At 40.9% G+C, this 16,237-nt stretch overlaps 1 protein-coding gene across 1 annotated transcript in view; it reads left to right on the top strand.

Annotated features, from left to right (window-relative positions):
* Positions 1-16,237, top strand: part of LOC122815022 (leucine-rich repeat serine/threonine-protein kinase 2-like) — a 2,570,681-nt gene that overhangs the window by 1,569,862 nt on the left and 984,582 nt on the right. The window contains 1 exon segment of the mRNA XM_044087274.1: positions 2,880-3,026. Coding sequence (XP_043943209.1) covers positions 2,880-3,026 — 147 coding nt within the window.

Genomic DNA, 16,237 nt, shown 5'->3' with positions numbered 1-16,237 from the left:
TCCAGTATACGCTCAGTGAAAAATGGTGCACACACGGAAAATTTTGAACTATGTGTGTTTCAGCTTCCTGAGTGTGATTGACTCTTTACTCTGGTTTCAGGTATGTGACTTGGACTTGTACACTGCAATGAAAGTGATTCTTGAGTGCTTTGAAGTGCCAGCATCTATAATTTGTTAATTGTTTATTTTTCTCTGAGTAATGGTGTCTTTCCAGTTGTTCTATAGAAGGCCATGATGACCCATAGATTGAAAAAGTATAACTTTGATCATGATGGTCATGATAACTGCCCCATCTTTAATCTTCAGTTTGTTGATGAGGTTATTAAAAAAGTTATTTTCTCTTAGCTTGAGTCTGTCTTTGTGGGAGTACTATATTCACAATCTACTTGTAGTCTGGTTTCCACATTAGATACAGTACTGTACAATGTACAACTTTCCCAACCAGGCAATATACTGCTTGCAGCACTGAGCTCACCAGGCTTGTTATAGTACTATCACAGTGAGCCTAGGCCCCCACCACCCAGGATGGGTGAGCTGGCTTCAGATGCTCAGGGCCATCTTTTGTCATCCAGTCCCTCCAATGCCTGTGCCACTCACTAGTCAAGCATGGGTTGTCTGGGAAATGTGTTGTCCCTCTGTACCACAGGGCTGATCTGTATTGGTTCCTCTTGTGGCCTCCTCAGCATTTGAATTGTGAACTATGTTTTGGGCTTAATTTTACTGTCCTGAAGTTGTCTACTTCTTGCATTTCAGGATATACTCTGTGGACAGTGTCCAAGACTAATACCTCTTCTCCTTAATCTGTTGTGTCTTGTACTTCATGGGATTGCAATGTGGATCCTCTTTTGTTTTCCCTATGCACACTTACATTGGGAGTGCTCATTATGTGGAGGGACTTCATTGTCATTGCTGTGCTGATGGTATCCACCTTTACCTCTTTTTCCATTAGAACAAGATGTCCACTGTAGAGTCATTTGATAAAGACTTTAAATGCATCATAACTTTGACAATCAGTAATCATCTGAAGCTTGAGCTGTCTAAGACAGTGGCCATGGTTAATCATATCATTTTAAAAAGTCTTATCTGCAATATTTTACAAACATCTATCAATTATGGGTGTGATAAGCTGGGAATTTTTGATAAGATAATATGATAATCTAGCCATGTCTTTGCCAAATTGACATTAGGGACCAGGAATCAAAGCCAGTAGCTTTGTTGCTCACAAGTACCACTTTTCCATTTGCTATATATATATATATATATGTGTGTGTGTGTGTGTGTATATATACACACACACACACACACACGTATGTGTATGTTTATTTATTTATGGATAGATAGCTAGATAGGCAGAAATAGATATGCTGAAGTCATAGATTAAAATTCAATGCCAAGAAATGCATAATAGCATGTTTTGGGAAAACTGCCACCCAGGTTTATTACTCCAGCAATAAGACACTCCTAAGAGTTGACCCAGTAGTCGGGGATCTGGGAAAATATGTAGACCGTAGTCTTGCCTTTGACCAACATGTAGCCAAGGTAGTAAGAAAATAATTTTATGTCACCCTACTTATAAGTAAGGGCATGGCATCCAGGTCCAAGGAAGTTATAGTGCCACTTTATCCGTCCCTTATCGGATCCATCATTAAGTATAATGCCCCCTTTGGCATGTACCTGACCTGACATATGCAACAGATGGAATACTCACAAAAGTTCCTTAAAAGGAGAATCCAGGGTATAAACACATTATCCTGTACAGATCACCTTATAGCCTTATCTCTATGTTGCCTACAGGTTACTGAGTGGTGATCTATGCCTGGCATACAGGGGATACTCAGATCCATCTACAATGGACCTTTTGCTCATACACAAAATGAACAGCAGCAAAACTGCTAGTTCCAAGGATTTAAAATTTGCTTGTGACATAAATAAGACACTTTGGTGAGACAGATATATGTTTGAGGATCCCCTTACTTTGGAACAGGCTCCCCAGCCATGTGAAGCAGAGTTCATCCCTAAAACTGTTTTATCACAACCTTAACCAGTGAATGAGAAGTCATAAATTGGCTCCATGTCTGTGATAGACAGAGGCAGACAGTAATGCCCAAACTAACATCCCCCCCAACATAACCTCTAGAAACTTCATGTCATACCCCTTCTAATGAACAGCAGTGATACATAGGGACACAGTTGGACTGGATTGGTGCTTGTTAGCGGTGTATATACCTATGAACCTGTATCTATATATATATATATATATATATATATATATATATATATATATATATATGTGTGTGTGTGTGTGTATATACACACATTCATTTACTTTTCAGCCAAATACAGTAAACAGTTCTGTAAAGCACAATCACAAATATACCTGCATTTACAATTGCAGCTCTTCTTGCATTTATTTGTAGTTTCTCCCTAACTAGTGTATAACTGGCATTGAATCAGTTTTAAGTATCTTGATGTACACTATTGCTGTTTTGTTTCTTCCCTCATTCTGAAAATTAATAAATGTTTATTTTTAAGAAAAATGAATGTAACTGAAGCCATTTCCCACAATGAAGCTAAAAATATTTTTCCCTGTGACATCAAATTTCATATTACTACAGATTCAGTCAGTCAAGAAAACCTCCCATATTAATAAAGGCTTCTTGTCTTTAAAAATTGCATGCAGTCATCTAGTCTGCAGTAATTAACATGATACTGATATTTAGGTCATTTTCCATAATATTACATTTTTGAAATTAATAGTCAGTTACTTTAGGTGCACAGTTTTTTGGTGACAGCTGCCAGTTTTGTAAGGAAAAAGTTGAAATAATTATATCTTTCTGTTTTACTGAGTAATTATTATTTTGTGTTTGTTTGCTTTGTAGAGCGTGCTGTTCGACTCAATAGGATGTACTGGAGACAAGGCATTTATTTGAACTGGTCACCGGAAGCCTACTGTTTAGTTGAATCCACAATTCTGGAGAATAAACCACAAAGCTTTTTGAAGATCACAGTCCCCTCTTGCAGAAAAGGTATTTAACAGTATTTTTCTCTCCTGTTTGAATAGTTCATATTAACCATGTTTCTATTGTTAATAAATCTCATTCTTTACTTTCATTGTAGGCTGTACTTTAGAGGACATTTGCCTAATGGCAAAAGGAGACAGTAAGCCCATTTGGTCTCCTTGTAAGTGCATTCAGTATTTTACTTTCCTTCCATTCCTCCCTTACTATTTACCCCTTCTCTATTTGTAACATACCCTCTTGAATGCATTGATGGATTCTGTCTCCATCAGCTATTCTAGTAGTCTAGGCAATGGTTCCACAACGCTATCAGTTAACAAATATTTCTACAGATTCACTGACATGATCAAAGCACTCTGCTGCCCGTTTCCCCCGTCATCTCTGTCCTTCCTTTTCAGGAGGACAGCCATTTCATACTCCCGGACATGTCCTTGTGTACACATATCATGCCCTCATCCTTTCTTTTCTCTTGTGAGAAGAGCCATAGCTTCATTAGTCTAGTCATATTATTCCTTCTCTATCCCATGACCCCTGTCTTCTTGCATGGTTTCCAGAACTGCACATAGCTCTCAAAATTTGGCCTGACCTTGAAAATTAAAGTGAGCGAGGTTCCTCTCTGATAAGTTCTGTTTGAACAGTGGAACCAGGCAGGGTGTCCTCTTCCCCCTTTGTTATTTGCATTATATTTAGAACCATTGGCAAAGAAATAACGGACTCTGAAATTCAAAGATATAATTGGTATGGTAAACAAGAAAAGTTGGCTTTATATCCAGATATTATTTTCTACCTTATAAATCAGAAAAGTATATTTCAGTATTGTGGAACACTCTGAAACAGTTTCAAGTCTTTTCTGGATACAAAATTAATGACACTAAAACAAAGGCAATAGCTGTAAACTACGTACCAACACATGAAAAAAAGGATTCTGTTATGCCAGCTAATGATAAAGGTCACAAGTAATACAAAAACTGAGAAAATGGAAGCTCTATTTTATGGATATAATTAGCTAGCTGCAAACAGTGAAAATGTTTTAGCCCCTTTAGTTTTATACACAGGTCAGGCATAATTTTATCAACCAGAGGAAAATTTGTGGATAGCAATTAATAAAGAGTTGAAGAATTTTATCTGGGAGGGGAAGAGGGCAAGAGTCAAATGGGATAAGTTGATCCTTCCACTAGAATAAGATGGTTTGGGATTACCTGGTTTGAAGGGGTATTTCAGAGCTACACAGTTAACAGTTAACGCTCCTATACATAGCACAAGCAGAAAGCTATAATTAAAAGGGGAAAGGATGATGATGAAACAAGGGGGACGCTCAAGAAACAAGAAGAGACTGGGATTTTGGATGCATATCCTTAAGGAGAATAACAATAACCATCCAGAATATTATATTCATAAAGTAGTAGAAAGTATTCTTATAACAACAGGGTTGGGAGGGTGGCCTAACAGTTAAAGTGTTTGCTTTACAAACACAAGGTGCAGGGTTTGAGTCTCAGAAGGGATAACTGACTAGGCTTAAAATGGCTCGCAAGGGCAGTTAGCTTAGTACTAACCTATGAACCTAAGTCAGCACTGAAATGGAGAAAGGAGATTCTGCCGACAGGGATGACTGCAACTAGGGGTACAAAGAATAGGTAAGAGGAGCTGGAATTTACTGGAGAAAAATGGCAAAGGAACCAAGGTATTGGGAACAGATAACTAGAGAGAAAAAGGTAAAAGAATAGGAAGAGGCCAAAAATACATTTGGACTGCAGGCTAGAGACTGCCTCCCCTATCAAACATTGACATCAGAGTATAGGCAAAGAGAAAAGAATACGGGGGATCCTAAGTGAAAAACCAGCGCTGGTAGAGTATTTAGTAGAATCTAGAAGAGGAACTGCTGTTAAAAAAGGGATAATTAATAGTGCATATAAAATAGTGTGTGATGTTTATAGAAATCAATCAGAAGAAGTTAGAAAGGATTGAAAGGAGAGATTAGATAAGCAATGCATTGAGAAACAATGGGAGGCTATATGTTTGGCTTCCAGATATGTAACAAAGTCTAGAAGATTCAGGATCTTTACTTAAGTGTTTCCATTGGTATTTTTATAACCCAAGCAGACTTCAAAGAAATTTTTCAAAGTTTTATGTTAGTTTATCAAAATTGTACTTTGTTGAAATTCATATGGTTGAGACCACATGATTGACAACTTAAAATATCAAAAACTAGCTAATACATGGAAAAGAAGTTGCAAGGATGTTGCAGTACAGTGTGGATTGGGGGATGTGCCCTTTCCCCCACCGTAGTGTGATCCTGGGTTTAGTATATAAAATTAGCAGGGGGTATGGGTGACCATGGGGAATACAGGGGGATCCCCCCTGCTGAAACTCTGTTTCCATATATTAGTTAGTTTTCGATATTTTAAGTTGTCAGTCGTGGTCTTGATCATATGAATGCTGACAAAGTAAAATTTCGATAAACTAACATAAACTCTTTTCCTCAGGTAGATTGCAAATGTTGGAGGTGTGATGGGGAACTTAATTTAAAGCTGTTTTTACACAGCAAATGCAAATAGAGTTATTCACAAGAAATCTAGTACATTTGTACCTGTTAGCAATCCAATAGGCTTTTCAAAATGCTTGTGAAAAAGAATTTATTTAGTAACAGGTAACTAACCACACATATTTGCAATTTATCTAAAGAAGAGAATACTGCCTCGCAGAATTTGATTTTGAATGATGAAGTGTATATTAAACCAGCTGATAAAGTTGGGGGAATAGTAATTATGGATAAATATTTTAACTTGAATGCTGTATCTAATATGCTTTCTGCCACTGATACATGTACATCTATTATGCATGCAGATATGCAAAAGATTGTCAGAAATGTACACAGTGAGCTTTATAATTTACATCTTGATGGATATTTTTCATTAGATTTATTATCTTAATTTCACATGTCCCACCCAGTAGCCCCTATGTTGTATGGCCCACCAAATAAATTAATGAGAATAAGGACTCGCCTCTTATGAGGACTATTGTTTCATCCAGGGGGTAGGATATACAACCAGTTTCTCTATATTTAGAAAGTGTTCTACACCAATTTCTTGGTTATTTTGAGAGTTGCATAAGAGATAACCAAGATTTTTTTTATGACAGTGACATGCATGGCATTCAGTCCGTGGTGGTGGTGCTGCAGTAGCGTTGTCGCCTCACAGTAAGACGGTCTCCGGTTCGATTCTCAGCTAGAGCATCTTCTGCGTGGAGACATGCGTGAATGGGCGTACCTTTGTTGAAAGTTATGCGTCAGGGCTGGTAACTCGGCACGTAAAAATCAACTACCAGTTATTAGCGGACCAGAGTTCCGCTGTGCCGACCCCTAACCGGGAAAAGCCGAAAGACACAGCAACAACAACATGCATGGCATTCAAATTATAATCAGAATTCTCTTCTGTTAGTAACTTTAGATGTTGATTCACTTTTCACAGTGATACCTGATGACCTGGGCGTTGAGTTTGTTAGGGAATTTGTATCTAAATATTTCCAGTTTTCTAATACTGACATTAATAACATTTTTGTGCTGTTAATGTTAGTATTGAGTAATAATGTATTCCTTTTTCAATAAATACTACCTCCAAATAAAAGGTGTAGCAGTTGGTACTTTGGTAGCCAATACCCATGCAAGTTTGGTACTAGCTGTATGAGAAGATAATCAAGTCTTTAACAGAGGTAATATTTTTCAAAGCAGTATCCTTTTTTATAAAAAAATGATGATATTTTTATTTTGTGGGACCCTAACAGTGGAGATCTGTGTAACTTTTGGATTACTTATGTCATACTACACATTTTTTAAAGTTCAAGACATCATGTTCTCTTAATAATATCAATTAGAGTAGATATTTTGGCAGATGGTAAGATAGCTACAGTTGTATTTAGAAAGGAGACTAACTTAAATATGCTCTTACAGCTACTCAGTGTGCACACTCCACACATCTTTAGAAATATTGTTAAGGGACAAAAGCGTAGCTAGGCAGCATTGGATGGTGGTCTGTAGGATGACATTGGTGATCCAAGAAGAAGAGGAGAGTGAAGGCAGTGCCAAGGATCAAATGGTGGAAGTTGAAAAAGGATATCTGTAAGTTGGAGTTTAGGGAAAAGATATGGCAGATACTGGGAGGAAGTGAAGAGTTACCAGATAGCTGGGCAGCTAGAGCAGAAGTGGTAAGGGAGACAGCTAGAAAGGTGCTTGGTGTGACATTTGGACAGAGGAAGGGAGGACAAGGAGACCCTGGGAGTGAAATGAGGAAGTACAGGAAAGTATACAGAGGAAGATGTTGGCAAAGAAGATGTGGGATTGTCAGAGAGATGAAGAAAGTAGACAGTAGTACTAAGAGATGAGGTGTATGGTGAAGAGAGAGAGGTGGTGAAGGCTAAGGATAAGGCATATGGTGAGTTATATGAAAGATTTGGCACTAAGGAGGGAGAAAAGGACATGTATCGATTGACTGGACAGAACGACCGAGCTGCGTAAGATGTGCAGCAGGTTACAGTGATAAAGGATAAGAAGGGAAACATACTCACAAGCCAAGAGAGTGTGTTGAGCAGATGGAAAGAATACTTTGAGGGGTTGATGAATGAGGAGAATGAGAGAGAGAAGGTTGGATGATGTGGGGATAGTGAATCAGGAAGTACAACAGATTAGCAAGGTGGAGGTAAGGACAGCTATGAAGAGGGTGAAGAATGGAAAGGCTGTTGGTCCAGATGACATACCTGTGGAAGCATGGAGGTGTTTAGGTGAGATGTCAGTGGCGGTTTTAACCAGATTGTTTAACAAAATCTTAGAAAATGAGAGGATGCCTGAGGAGTGTTAAAGAAGTATATTGGTACTGATTTTTAAGAATAATGGTGATATTCAAAGCTGTAGTAACTACAGAGTGATAAAATTGATCAGCCACAGGATGAAGTTATTGGAAAGAATAGTGTAAGCTAGGTTAAGAAGGGAGGTGATGATTAATGAGCAGCAGTATAGTTTCATGCCAGGAAAGAGCTCTACAGATGTGATGTTTGCTCTGTGGCTGTTGATGGAGAAGTACAGAGAAGGTCAGAAGGAGATGCATTCTGTCTTTGTGGACTTAGCGAAAGCATATGACAGGGTGTCTAGAGAGGAATTGTGGTGTTGTATGAGGAAGTCGGGAGTGGTAGAGAAGTTTGTAAGAGTGGTATAGGATACATATGAAGGCAGTGTGACAGTGGTGAGGTCTGTGGTAGGAGTAAAAATGCATTCAAGGTGGAGATGGGATTATGTCAAGGATCAGCTCTGAGCCCTTTTTTGTTTGCAGTGGTGATGGACAGGTTGACAGACGAGATCAGACAGGAGTTCCCATGGATTGTAATGTTTGCGGATGACATTGTGATTTGTAGAGTAGGGAACAGGTTAAGGAGACTCTGGAGAGGTGGAGATATGCTCTAGAGAGGAGAAGAATGAAGGTCAGCAGGACTAAGACAGACTATATGTGTGTGAATGAGAGGAAGGAGAGAAATGGTGAGGATGCAGGGACTAGAGCTGGTGAAGGTGGTTGAGGTTAAATACTTGGGGTCAACAGTTCAGAGTAATGGTAAGTGTGGAAGAGAGGTGAAGAAGAGAGTGCTGGCAGGGTGGAGTGGGTGGAAGGAGTGTCAGGAGTGATTTTTGACAGACTGGTACCAGTAAGAGGGAAAGGGAAGGTCTACAAGATGGTAATGAGACCAGCTATGTTATATGGGTTGGAGATGGTGGCACTGATGAAAAGACAGGAGTCAGAGCTGGAGGTGGCAGTTAAAGATGTTAAGATTTGCACTGGGTGTGAAGGGGATGGGCAGGATTAGAAATGAGTATATTACAGGGTCAGCTCAGGTTGGATGGTTTGCCGACAAAGCCAGAGAGGTGAGATTGCTTTGGTTTGGACATGTGCTGAGGAGGGTTGCTGAGTATATTGGGAGAAGGATGCTAAGGATGGAGCTGCCAGGTAAGAGGAAGAGGAAGGCCTAAGGTAAGGTTAATGGATGTGGTGAGAGAGGACATGGAAGTGGTTGGTGTGACAGAGAAAGATGCAGAGAATAGGAAGAAATGGAAACAGACAGTCTGCTGTGGTGACCCCTAATGGGAGCAGCCGAAAGAAAAAGAAGAAGAATAAGTTAATGGACGGATGCTATGATATTCCAGATTAACTACTAATGATGAACAGATACCTGAACAATTACATCAGTTGGTGTATAAGTTTCTTGAGAGGAGGTATAATTATACCCAGTTAGCAAATGAACGCTTATTGATCATAGGAACACAGACATCCATGGCTGAGCCTTTCCTTTCTTTAACAAATAGTGAATTTGAACACTGTAATAGTTCTAAATTAAGATTTATAACAGTATATAATAGATACACAAAAGATGCAAAAAAAGATAATTTGTAAACATTGGCATATTTTACAGTTATTAGATCTGCCAGTAGGAACTATCGAAGAATACCCTGCCATTGCCTATAAAATAGTTTGTAATTTAAAACTACTCTTATGCTATAAGGAGCATAATGTTTTAACTAATAATAGCTATAGTCAGAGAAAAGGGACATTTGCATGTAGGAAGTGCAAATTTTGTAAACATATAGTATGCACTAATAATTTTGAGCATTCAGCTACTGGGAGGACATATAAATGTAATAACTATGTAGATTGTGATTCTACTAATATAGTATATGTAGCTCTTTGTCAGTTATGTATAACGTTTTATGTTGGGAAGACAAACAAAGTTTAAAGAATGTTTGTGAACATCTTTCAGACATAAAATGCCAAATAAACACCAATGCATTGTATAGGCATCTGCTAGAGAAGGACTCTAAAGATAGAGCTTGAATTGATTTTTTTGTAAGTAAGAGAGAAATGGTGACATGCGTAACAGAACAGAATTGTGCAGAGTATAGGTGAATTACAACTTTAAGAGCTGATGTACATCCAGGACTGAATGATGTAGTTAACTTAAAACCAATATTAAAAAGTAAACAGCAGCTGTGATGTCATTTTATGAATACACCATGAATGAATTAATGCTTGATTGATTTATATTTATAAGTACTTTTGTATATGTTTAATGAATTTTGTACATTATTAATTGTGATTTAATACCTTCTGCTTTATGGTTTTTGTGTATGCCCTTAATTCTAACCAGTGAGCTTTGAATCTTGCATAGCATGTGATGTTCTGTAGTCCTATCTCGCCTTCATTCTTACACTTGGGATCGGAGCCGAACCTCGGCTCCAACTCGGCCATTCTTTAGCTCAAAAATTTCTGGTTGGCTAGGAGGTATCCCATAATGCACCGCTAACTTATCCCAGATCTCGTTTGCCTCTCGTTGAACACAGACGTGCTTCTTCTTAGCCGTGGCTAAGTGAAAACTTTTCTGTACGTTTTTCTAGTTATTTGCTGACTAAGAATAATTGTATTCTCTAGTTTAGTGTTTTATCACTTTCCATGTCCGTCTTAGATAATTTGCTGCATTGTTTACTCTGTTTGTTCTGTTTGTGCTTTGATTGGCTGTCCTTCCGTTGGCCTTGTTGTATCCCTGCATTGCTTTCGCTTGCTGTGCTAATTGTTTAATTGTTCTTGTTTTTTCTCTTTCACCTAGGGCTAGGCCCGTTTAAGTTAGAGGACCTAGTCCTCGGTTTTGTTGTTTGTGTCTTCTTCAATGGCTAGGCCCGTTTAAGTTAGAGGACCTAGTCCTCTGTCTGTCTGTTTGTCTTTGCTGTTGCCTGGACTAACCGTTTGGAGGTAGTTCTTGTTCATTATTACATTTAGTTGCTTTTTGCACTAATGTCTAAGGATACTAAGGATCAAAAGCCTTCGGGCTTTAAAAAATGTACAAAAAGTGCCCAGAAAATGTCTTTAACGGATGGGCACAATCTTTGTGTGTACTGCTTGGGTGCTATTCACCTCCAAGAGTCTTGCTTGTTTTGTCATGCCTTTAGTCCCCGTGTTCTTCAAGAGAGAAAGAACAAATTTATCTTGAAAGGACTATTAAATCATTCTTTTGAGGATGAGTTGGTTTCTTCATCCTCCAGCTTTGTCTCCATCCTCCAAGAAAGACAAAGCCAAATCTAAAAAAAGGCAGTCTCCCACTCATTCTGTGTTGTCGGAGCCACCAGACAAAATTGCCAAATTGATTACATCCTCGCCGGCTCCACTGGTCTCGGTGCCGACAGAGGTTTCTATTGTGGATCCATCAGTTTTGGCTCCAGGAGTTTCGGAGCCGATAACTGAGCCTGTGTCTCGGAGCCAGTCAGCTGAACTCCAACAATTCTCCCAGACTCTTAGGTCGCTTATCTTTCAGTGATCTAGGTCCCCCACTCTATCCTCCAGGTCCTCTAGGAGCCTTTCTGATGAGGACGTTGAGAGAGTGGTGCTCAGACTACTTCAGACTTCAGTGCTGGCAAATTTACTTTTGGCTCCGTCCCAGTCAACTTCGGAGCATAATGTGCCTGTACACCCTGTCCGATGTTCCTCCTTTGAGCCACTTTGGTGCTTCGGATCCAGAGATGTCGGTTCCTCAGGTTGTGGAAAGGTCGGTTCCAGCTACCTCAGTTGGTCTCTCTGTTCTGATATCCGCTCCAATCCCTTCGGTGCCATCCGTGGGGTCTAGGGTCCTCAGCTCTCCGGTCGGCCCCAAGGGGGACGCTTGGACCTGAACTTCTTCGGTTCCGAGCCTACCTCTCAGTGCTTCAGCTCGGGTGAGTTTGGACCCCACATCTGCCTCAGAGCCTATCTCCTCGGCGCCGAGAACTGCCTCTGCATCTTTGGAGCGGGGGGGGGGGCATCCTCAGAGCCAGGAGGTCGGCCTTCGAGGTGATGAGAAGTGTGCTATCCAGGTCTTCAGTTTCAGCCAGAGGTACTGACACACTTCCCCCTAAAGCGCTGACTTCAGTCTCAGCTCCCTCTCTCACCCAGCACAGCAGAGACTCGCAGCCTTAGGAAACCTCCATGAGTGGTCCCCAGTCTTCCAAGGTCTCTCCAGAATATCCTTCTGAGGAGCCACCTTGGAAGAAAACTTGTAAGAGGAAACATGTTGACTCCCTTGATGAGTCCATTACATCAGACCCTGACCTTGAGGAGTCAGAAGGGTCCCCCAGATCGTCCTCTGATGATATCACATTCGCAGATGTCCATGAGATCCTGAAACAGAGAGGCGGCTGGCCTACCACATCCCCTTCTGATGAGGAGTCAGTGTACCTGAAGGCTTTTGGGTCTCAACCCTCCGCCTCTTGGGTGTTTCCACCTTTGACGAGCTATTTTATCTAGTGAGTCGAAAGATGTGGGAATCTCCTGATTCTGTGGAACTGGTTCCTAGAAGACCTAATAAAGTTTTGTCAGCACCTCAGGACAAAGACTTTCTTACTAAGGGAGTGCCAGTAGATGCCATGGTGGTGGCAGCAGCCACCAAAAAGGAACTTGCGGAAACTTCCTCCACTGTCCATCCACCGAACAAGGAGTCTTGAATGATGGATAGGTATGGGTATTATCTTTTCTTCAGCGGCTTTTACAATTATTGCTGAAGTACCTGTCTCATTTCACAAGGCTCCAGAGAGATCTCCTAAAAGAAATGGGAGAGACTCTGCAAGGTAACGTATCTGAAGCGGTATCTGAGAAGGTTAATGCACAGATGCCTACCTTAAATTCTATTGTAAACTCCTCCATGAGGCTGATATCTTACGCACCTGATGGAGTGAGTTGGGCAGCGGGTTCAGAAGTTTCTCTTAGAAGACACTCCTGGATGCACTTCTGTAACTTTACAGGGGCCTTTAAGTCTACATTTACTAACGCTCCCTTTGATGGATCCTCATTGTTTGGAACCAAGGTAAAGGACACACTCACCACATGCAAACAGGAAGGCAAAGCCCTGTCTGCCGTGGGAGTCCATTTTTCCGTTCCTTCTAGACTCTTTCCCAAAGGGCAGAAGGGTGGTAAAATGTGGTTCAAGAAGTCACAAAGGTTTTTCCAGGATGCACAAGGTGATTCCTTCTCCAGAGGCAGAGGAGGAGGAAATAACGGTAGACGCCGCCTTAGAGGCAGGGAAGGCCTGCAGAACCAAAGAGACTGTGATTCCTTTTGTGGTCGTCCCTATCAGTGCTCCTGAAAGGAGGCCTGACTGGGCGTCTCTGGAACCAGTCGGGGGTCATATACCCAGAAGCCTAGCACGATATCAGTCAAGACAAGTGGGTATTAAGGATAATTACCAGAGGTTACCATATTCCCTGTCCTTGGATCAGACGAATCCCAGATGTTCCACCCAATCACAGGGATTCAGCAACTCTAGAAATCCAAAAGTTGCTCGTAAAGAGAGTCATCCAACCCGTCCCTGCAGACCAAGTAGGATTAGGGACTTATTCCAAATTCTTTTTGGTGCCAAAAAGAACAGGGGACTTGAGACCCATCTTAGATCTCAGCAAATTGAACGAATCTGTACAGACATTCAAGTTCCGAATGGTCACCTTACAGTCGATACTCCTGTTGTTAGAGAAAGACATTTGGATGTGCTCCATAGATCTCCAAGAAGCATACTACCATATCAAAATGGACAGAGCATCAAGGAGTCACTTACGCTTCTGGCTGGGGGCCAGTCATTACCAGTTTTGCGCCCTGCCCTTTGTTCTCACCACAGCCCCCAGGGTGTTCACCAAATGCATGGCAGTGGTAACGGCTCAATTGAGACGTCGGGGATTCCAAGTGTTAACGTACCTGGACGACTGGCTCCTGACTGCCACTACCAGGAATCTACTGTTACAGGCCAGGGACGCTACCATTTCAACTTGCTTGCAGTTAGGGATTACAGTAAACTGGCAAAAATCTGCATTATTGCCCTCTCAGCATGTAAATTTTATTGGCGCCGAAATAAATACCATCTCAGTGAGGTCTTGCCTTCCTGTAGAGAATTCATAACCTCAGGGAACAGATTTTGAGCTTACTTCCTCTAAGGAAAGTGAAAGCAAAGATGGTGCTCAAGTTTTTAGGGACGATGGCCTCTACAATAACATTAGTCCCATTAGCCAGACTGCACATGAGGGTTCTGCAGTGGTTACTTTTTGCCAAATGGTCACTGCAACATCTACCTCTTTCTCACTCCATCCTGATAACAGAATTGTGCAAACAGGATCTTCGCTGGTGGACCCAGTTCAGCCATCTAACCACAGGCAGACCATTTATTCCGTCTCCCCCCTGTTGCCACCGTGAACACAGATGGGTCTATATTAGAACATAGAATATTTAACAGTTCAAAGCACTAAAGGTCGACCTTTAGTAATCGAACTGTTAAAACATCAACTGTTCAGAAAAAAAATAAAATCAACAACAAAAAAAAAAACCTAAACGGTGTAGGCAGGGGGGCAAGCCCCACTGCACCCCCCACTTCACAGCTTTCTCCCTCTAGGGACGATTGCGATCCACTCGGACAATATGTCGGTGGTGTGGTACATAAACAAGGAGGGACCAAATCTTATCCCCTTTGCAGAGAGGCCATTCGAGTCTGGGAGTGGGCAGTGTCTTCCCAATGTTTTCTGGTCGCAACGCACATTCTGGGGAAATCCAACGTGATAACCGACAGGCTCAGCAGGGCTATTCTGATGCCTCACGAGTGGTCTCTGAACACATATATTATGGAACAAATTTTTCAGAAATGGGGTCATCCTTGCTGCAATCTGTTTGCCACCCCCCCAAATGCCAAATGCAGCAGCTACTTCACCCTAATTCCCCCGGAAGGGGAGGCACCCAGAGATGCACTCATTCATGATTGGCCCTTGAGACTTCTCTGTGCATTCCCACCATTCCCCCTGATATTGAAGGTAATTCAGAAAGCAATATCCTTGGAAAGCAAAATGATCCTAATTGCTCCTTACTGGCCTCGAAAGATTTGGTTCCCCTTCCTCAGACCTCATCTAATGGACGAACCGAGGACTCTGGACCCAGTGCCACATTTGCTGATGCACGTCAGGAGTTTTCCATCCCTCTCTCCACACCCTCAGTTTAACAGCTTGGCTGCTCCAATTCCATCCCTAGTCAGGCTTCATGACTTTTCTCCTGAGGTTATACATATTCTGACATCTTCTCACAAACCTTCTACCAGAAAGACTTATACCAGTAAAATGGAAAAGGTTCTCCTTCTGGGCCTGTGAGAGAAACCTCAATCCTTACACAGCTCCCATTTCTGCCATTTTAGAGTTCCTTACTCAGTTGTTCCATAAAGGCTCAGCAGCTGCCACTGTTAAAGTTCAACTGGCAGCTGTTTCTACCTTTCACTTGGCTAACGATGGGACTAGATATTCAGTTACAACAAAAAAAGAAGCTAAATCTACTTTTTTGGCAGTTTTTAAAAGCTTACCTGCTTCAGAGAGCTAGAATAAAATTCCGATGGGACTGGCAAGACATCCGAGGTTGGATCTACCTCATACTATAAGTCAAGGTCTTGTTTTTGCTTTGTTTGGTAATTTCCTTTACTAGGCCATTTTTTCAACAGGTACGACCTTTATTTCGAGTTGTTTACATTCGCAGAGGTATTTCCGAAGATTTACAGCCTTCATGACGTCTAACTTTCCCATGAATGGAGCCAAAATGGTTTTGCTGCTTTAGAGGGCGTATTTTTGATGAGGCGCTTCCGGAAGTCCGTCTGGATAAAGGGTCCCCCATCGCAAAGTCAGCAGTCGCTCCAGATAGTCAGAAATCCAATGAAGAGTTTCTAGGACTGGAAAATTTAAAATAAACTCAAAATAAAGTCTCTTGTACTGGTATAATCACATTAAACACAAACATTAGCCCCAGTATCACTATCAATGTTTTGTACATACCAAGTAAAATACTTAATTTGTGCAACTATACAGTGACATAACCAAACATATGAAACACATCTGAAGGTGAAAGAGTTCTCGCACTAGGGGTTAGGAACTACTTTAGTTATTGTACCAAGTGGTAATTACATAACATATTTTAACCAGTTTACATTCATATCTTACCTATATAGATTTAACTTTCCTTACATGTAATCCATGTTATTAAACTCATCAATAGGAATCAGTCCCACATATACTACTAAAAATTGGGCTTTAATTAAAACTATTATGATATTCTTTTGGTAAACACCTTGAGATGTCTAATGATTTCTGATGTTACACTTTTACCTTATTTTGTTCGTAGATCAAAGTGCAAGGGAATATTTAATGTTAATAAGAT

Source organism: Protopterus annectens, chromosome 11.part0 (assembly GCF_019279795.1).
Source record: "Protopterus annectens isolate FY-2018-M chromosome 11.part0, PAN1.0, whole genome shotgun sequence".
Taxonomy (NCBI): domain Eukaryota; kingdom Metazoa; phylum Chordata; order Ceratodontiformes; family Protopteridae; genus Protopterus; species Protopterus annectens.
Note: the sequence above shows the minus strand (reverse complement) of the source record. Positions and strands in the feature narration are given on the sequence as shown.